Source organism: Amia ocellicauda, chromosome 2 (assembly GCF_036373705.1).
Source record: "Amia ocellicauda isolate fAmiCal2 chromosome 2, fAmiCal2.hap1, whole genome shotgun sequence".
Classification (NCBI taxonomy): Eukaryota; Metazoa; Chordata; class Actinopteri; order Amiiformes; family Amiidae; genus Amia; species Amia ocellicauda.
In genome coordinates, this window is record NC_089851.1 from 47,101,354 (window position 1) to 47,107,927 (window position 6,574).

The window sequence follows — 6,574 nt, forward strand, 5'->3', positions numbered from 1 at the left end:
ATAGGATTTTCCTTAAAACTGAAAAGTGAAACTAGATTTGCAGCAGCACAGACCCTGAATTAAAGTTGTAATTTTCCAGTGAGGAAAACAATCAAGTTCTGGGCAAAAGTAGTGTAATTTCCCCAGATACTGCAAAACAAGCTCTGCCCTTCAATACCACCTATGTGAAACTGGATTTTTTTGCTATATCTCCACACAAAAAGAGTACAGAAACAAACTGTATGCAGATCCCGAAATGTACATTAAATTGTCAATGATAATCTAATATCAAACATCTTTGCTCAGCCTGTCAGGCTCATCCATCACATTTGGTAAGATAAGATTTATGTGGTTAAATTATCTTCCGTACCTGCTATAAAAACAGAGACCTTGCATATAATATGATGTCATATCTTCCACTCATTAGACTTTCCTAGTTTATATGATAGCATTAAATATATCATTTTTCCATGGTGTTCCACAATTAGATATTTACAAACTATAAATCTGTCGAGTAAAAAGTAAACAAGCACCCGTTTGGTTAGTGTTGCAAATAAGAAAACGCAAAGTGGACCCAGACAATTTATTGTAGCAATAGGTCAAAGGCAAAATAAAATCTGTGATGAATCCATATATGGAAGGTCACTTTTTAGAATTATAACAATATTACTCCTTAAACACAACCAAGAGCCTTTGTTAGAACTACTGATTTATTGTTTTAACATAGAAATACTAAACAAACTCACTACCTCTGGCTATTTATGATACTAACATTTATCTTTTATGGAAATGAAAGAAATAAAGAAAGAAGCTTGGCTCCATAGAAGATGGATTTTCTATTCCACTTAATTCATGTCATGGGAGTTACAATACAGGCAATTAATGTGAAGAGGTCTTGTGCAGTGGCCTGAGATCACAAGCAGCATTTGTTTTACAGACTTTAAGAAACCATAGTAATGCTTGCTTGCTTGCCTTTCTTTTTTTTTCTTTTACACAGGAGTGGCTCTCCACTCCTTGCCTTCCGTAAGAGCTCGTGGGAGATGAATAAATACACTGTATTTCACTCCTTGGTTGGCTGCAGCCCTAACAAAACCACTATTGGCCGTCATGGTGATAGCTTTGAGGGTTTCTCCTGTTCCAAAGATCATGAGTGAGCGATGATTGACCTTGGAGCTGATAACTAATCTCCTAGTGCGTTCAGAAGGCTGGTCGGGTACAACTTTGATTCTCTGCAGCAGCTCGTGTGCACGGGCTTTTTCCCCTGGCCCTCCCAGTGTGTTGAGAATTATATGAAAATCTTTGACTGCTGAATGGCATGCAAAAAGTTCCTTGCCTTTCATAAATTCCTCAAGCTTTGGAAGCACCTTCTCCTGCCTTTCTTGGGCAGCCTGCTCAGTCAGCACTTGCTCTTTGAATATGTAATGGCAGCCTCCGTGACTGAGAGAGGACACATAGGTGATGAGGGTGGTAATGTCTAGGTTCACTCGATTGCAAACATCCACTTTGACTTCTGTGGGAAATGACAAGCTGGCCACAATGGTGTCTCTGTCTACTTTGGTGAGTGTTGTGGTCTCGGTCTCATCCTCTTCATCATCATCTTCAGAGCAGCTATCAATTAGAAGATCCTCTCCCTCTTCTGTGGCCTGTACAGAGTTAACAGCTACGATGTCACCCCGCACAGAGATACCCATCTCTTTCAACCGGTCTGCCATAGGACTTGAAACCCCATTGTAAAAAGCAAATATTATGTGAGGGTTACTATACTGTACAGGTTGTTGTCTGCTGGCTTGAAGGAAGTTCTCTGCTTGCTTCACAATGCTTTTATCACCATACTGCCCTCTGCCTTGCCATATATTATGCAGTGCTTCAGCTTTCCGCCCAATGGCCTTCACCCAAGTATGACCTGCATTTGCTACAACATCCACAACCAATGTCTGTTTCTCTCCAGTTTGATCTTCATATGAAAACACATGCAGAACACTCACTACATCCTCTAGGCTCTCTGCAGATTCAACAATAGCTTTAAGGTGAGTCAGGTTTGTACTCTGGAGATGAGACTCCTTGATCACAACTTTACCCACTTCTACTTTCTGAAGAAACTTCAGCTCAGCCCTCAGTTTGCTGCATAGTTTGGCTTTGCCTTCCACACCTTTCTTCTGACAGCTAGATATTTTCTCTGCTCTTCCTAGAAGTTCCTTAGCAACTGCAATCCGTTCGTGTAGCATGGAATATCCAGCCATTGCTGTGACATTATCCCTGTGAATATATATATAAAAAAATGCAATAGATGAATTTTGGGAAATATCCCTCCCCCTCAATTACATAATCCTTCTAACCCATTTCAGAATACTTTTCTTGTTCATTAATAAGCCACCAGTCACTTCTCTCCTTATATCCCTTTCACCCTATTAGTTTCTCTTAGATCAATTAATCATGCTTTCTCTCAACTGTCTAACTACCTGAACTCAGTATTTTTCATCTCTTGACTCACAGTTGTGGAATGAGCTGCACAAAAACATTAGAATTGCAGTGTGAAACATCCTTACCACATTGTGAAACATGCATTATTATAACTGTAGACCACTGTAACCTACTCTTATACCTCAGTTTTACTGCAATGTGCAGATCATTTTTATCATGTCACCAATTTATTATGTGGACAGTTTGTGGATGTTTAACTAGGAACGGTCATCCTGTAAAATCATACATATCATATTAAAATAAATAAATGGTATAGGTTAATGAATGCTGAAATAAACTCAGTACATCAAAGTCTCTGGTCATATCAAACGAATACAGTGCATTAAATAGAATACTTGAATCCAGTTCAATAAAATCCTTGACTATATATTTAAAACAAAATAAAATTAAACCTACATTAAAAAATACATTGCGTAGGATCCTTACTGTTTTATCGGTATTGTTTTCCGCATAGAGTATGCCCCACCGCGGCGTACAAACTGACAACTATGGATTTCAACTTAAACGAGGGGGTTTTCACAACCGCACATATTTCACTGCTACTTAAACTCAGACCGATATCAATTGTGTCAGGTAATGAAGCATAACGTGCACAGCATGTTGACAACCGAATATCAGTCACACAATTATAACAAATAGCCTGCACAAACAAAACAATAAATGGTTTTATTAAGTTCTATAGCATTGACTGAACACTGATATGTAATTTAACGCCTAATTATTTTAAAATATAGCATTATTTTGTAGTAAAACAGTAAATTTCTCAGTTTAAATTACTTACGAAACACTCCAAACTTAACGTTGTCATATGTGTGCATCGACGTCCTATTCCGGTAACTGCTGTAACTTCCTTCTTCTTCAGTTCCACCTGGAAGAAGTTGCAGTAGCGTGAAGCTGGCAACATGACGCAACAATAAGAATTCTACTTCCGGTAAGCAATACCGCTAGCCGGCTAATGTCGTTTCAAAATAAAAGTCCTGCCATCTCGCCTATGGGCTATATACAGTATGTGATTCCTGAAAAAACTACGGATTGTGCACCCTGCAAAGGGAGGTGAAATGTAATGTACAGACCCCTACTGAATAGAATATGGCCCTGGAAGGGCCCGTTTCTCGTCATTGTTTCGTCCTCGTGCATGTATGTATGCTCTGATTCCATTTAAATTGTACATTACCTATGATATCTTTACTAGGGTGTAGCCTCTATTTTCTCTCAGCCCCCCTAAAAATCGAAGAATGAAGAAGTAACTCCGCAAAACAGTCAGCAACAACCCCTCCGGTTTGAGACAAAAAAAACCAAAAAACGTCAGCACCCAACCCCCCGCCTCGGTCTGACCGTAAACCTTTAAGTCTAGAAACGTCCCTGATCTTTACTATCGCTTTTTCAATTAAATTTAAATTTCAAGTACTTTATTGGCATGATTGATTGATACAAAATGCCAAAGCTGTGATATATATATATATATACACACACACACACACACACATCAACAATTAAGATAAGATGCAAAACAGAAGCAAATACAAGAAAAAACACAGCCTGTCCTCTTTGGGCAGCCATGTCTGCCTTTGCCGGCCGACACAATATATACTGTATATTCCTCAGTGTATAATCAGTGCGTCAACAAACTGGAGGCACGTCTGTAGCAAAGGCCTTGCTGCAGCTCCGTGGCCAGCTGGTTGATGTATATGGTGGGGCTCAGGGTGTAGCTCTGTCTCATCCCTTCAGTCCTCCTGGTGTTTACTGTTAGGCTGATATTGCTGCCTGTGTGCATTTCATTTTTTAAGTATAAAAAGCAGTCAAATAGTGTGCGGTGGCTGTGCTGGGTGATCAGGGAGTGCAGGGTGTAGATGTGGTTAGCAGTGGCTTCTATTGAGGACTCTGTGCTCCTGTATGAAGGCCAGGAGGCGACTGTTCAGGATGTTACAGAACAGCTTCCCCACATTGCTGCTCAGACAGATCCTTCTGTAGTTGACTGGGTTCAGTCTGTCTCCCTTCTTATATATTGGGGTTGTGAGACCTGTATTCCATGTGTTCCATGAGGAGCAGCCCAAGTTCAGTATTAGATTGAACAGCTGTAGGATGCTCTACATGGCTGTGTTGCTGTATTTCAGGCTCTCATTTGGGATGCTTTCCTGACCGCAGGCTTTCCTGTGCTTAAGGGGTTGAACCCCAAGTGTTTGTTGGGGTTCAGGTCATGCCAAGGTTCTCACGTTCTTGTCTCTCTCCTGTCTGCTGTCCATCTGTATCAGGGCTGGAGTTTGAAAAGGTGTGGTGAGGGGGAAGGCTGTGTGTCCATTTAACATCTGGATATATATACAGTGGCTCTCAAAATAATCTACCCCCCTTGAGAGCCACTGTTTATTTATAAAACAAACAAAAGACCAGCTGGACTTAATGGCATTTTATGGACATTTGCATTTTCTTTCAAACTAATAAAATTGCTTGTGTGTACTCTTGTTATTATTTTTCCTTCAAGTGTAGCATGTTCCATATAATTTTTTCCACACAATACCACATGATCCTGTGCAACACTAGGATCTAGTACAATATGTTGTCAGGATCCTGTGCCAGATCTTAGGATATGATTTAGGATCCTGTAGGATGCTGTAAGACCTTGCAGGATCCTATAGGATCTTGTAGGATCCTACCTGATTTGGTTCAGGATCCTACAAGATCCTATAGGATCCTGCACAGGATGTTGTAGGATCTTGCAGGATCCAGCACAGGTGATTTTAGGATTGTGTGCTGCTGCTTGGCCATGGAAAACAATTTCATGAAGCTCCTGACAAACAATTCTTGTGCTGAAGTTGCTTCCAGAGGTAGTTTGGAACTTAGTAGTGATTGTTGCAACCGAGGACAGACTATTTGTATGTGCTACGTGCTTCAGCACTTGGCGGTCCCCTTCAGTGAGCTTGTGTGGCCTACTGCTTCATGGCTGAGCTGTTGTTGCTCCTAGATGTTTCCACTTCACAATAACAGCACTTACAGTTGACAGGGGCAGTTCTAGCAGGGCAGATATTTGACTAACTGACTTGTTGGAAAGGTGGCACCCTATGACGGTGCCATGTTGAAAGTCACTGAGCTCTTCAGTATGGCCCATTCTACTGCCAATGCTTGTCTAAGGATATTGCATAAATGCATAAGTAAACACCTCCTTCAGTCAATATTTGGTAGAGGCACCTTTGGCAGCAATTACAGCCATGAGTCTAAGTGGAGAAGTCTCTACCAGGTTTGCACTTCTGGACACAGCAATTTTTGCCCAATCTTCTTTGCAAAAATGCTCAAGCTCCATCAAGTTGTATGGGGACCTTTGGTGAACAGCAATTTTCAACTGTATTTTTAAGGATGATGTGCAGTGTTAGACGTATGCCAAATGTAGCACTTAGCTTTTAGGCCAAAAAGCTCTATTTTGGTCTCATCAGACAATAGAATCTCCCTCCACTTGGTCTCAGAGTCTCCCACATGTGTGTGGACATATACACTGATCAGCCATAACATTATGACCACCTGCCTAATATTGTATAGGTCCCCCTTTTGCTGCCAAAACAGCCCTGACCCGTCGAGGCAAGGACTCCACTAGACCTTTGAAGGTGTGCTGTGGTATCTGGCACCAAGACATTAGCAGCAGATTCTTTAAGTCCTGTAAGTTGCGAGGTGGGGCCTACATGGATCGGACTTGTTTGACCAGCACATCCCACAGATGTTTGATTGGATTGAGATCTGGGGAATTTGGAGACCAAGTCAACACCTTGAACTCGTGATTCTTCAGACCAGGCCACCTTCTTCCATTGCTCCGTGGTCCAGTTCTGATGCTCACATGCCCATTGCATGCCTTATGTTGTAAGTCGCCCTGGATAAGGGCGTCTGCCAAGAAAAAATAAAAAAAAAAATAATAATAATAATAATTGTAGGCGTTTCGGCAGTGGACAGGGGTCAGCATGGGCACCCTGACTGGTCTGCGGCTACGCAGCCCCATACACAACAAACTGCGATGCACTGTAGGTTCTGACACCTTTCTATCAGAACCAGCATTAACTTTTTCAGCAATTTAAACTACAGTAGCTCGTTTGTTGGATCGGACCACACGGGCCAGCCTTTGCTCCCCACGTGC

General features: G+C 41.5%; 1 protein-coding gene across 2 annotated transcripts; it reads right to left on the reverse strand.

The window, feature by feature from the left end:
* Window positions 1-548: 548 nt before the first annotated feature.
* c2h7orf25 (chromosome 2 C7orf25 homolog) lies at window positions 549-3,742 on the reverse strand. 2 transcript variants are annotated; one of them, XM_066687149.1, is made up of 3 exons: window positions 3,635-3,742; window positions 3,242-3,328; window positions 549-2,235 (listed from the first exon to the last, which is right to left on the reverse strand). In XM_066687149.1, the coding sequence occupies exon 3, from the start codon at window positions 2,217-2,219 to the stop codon at window positions 969-971; it is 1,251 nt and encodes a 416-aa protein (XP_066543246.1). In that variant the 5' UTR covers window positions 2,220-2,235; window positions 3,242-3,328; window positions 3,635-3,742; the 3' UTR covers window positions 549-968. The 2 variants fall into 2 exon arrangements, with proteins under 2 accessions (XP_066543246.1, XP_066543239.1); XM_066687142.1 differs by having other exon boundaries at window positions 3,242-3,742.
* Window positions 3,743-6,574: the final 2,832 nt, after the last annotated feature.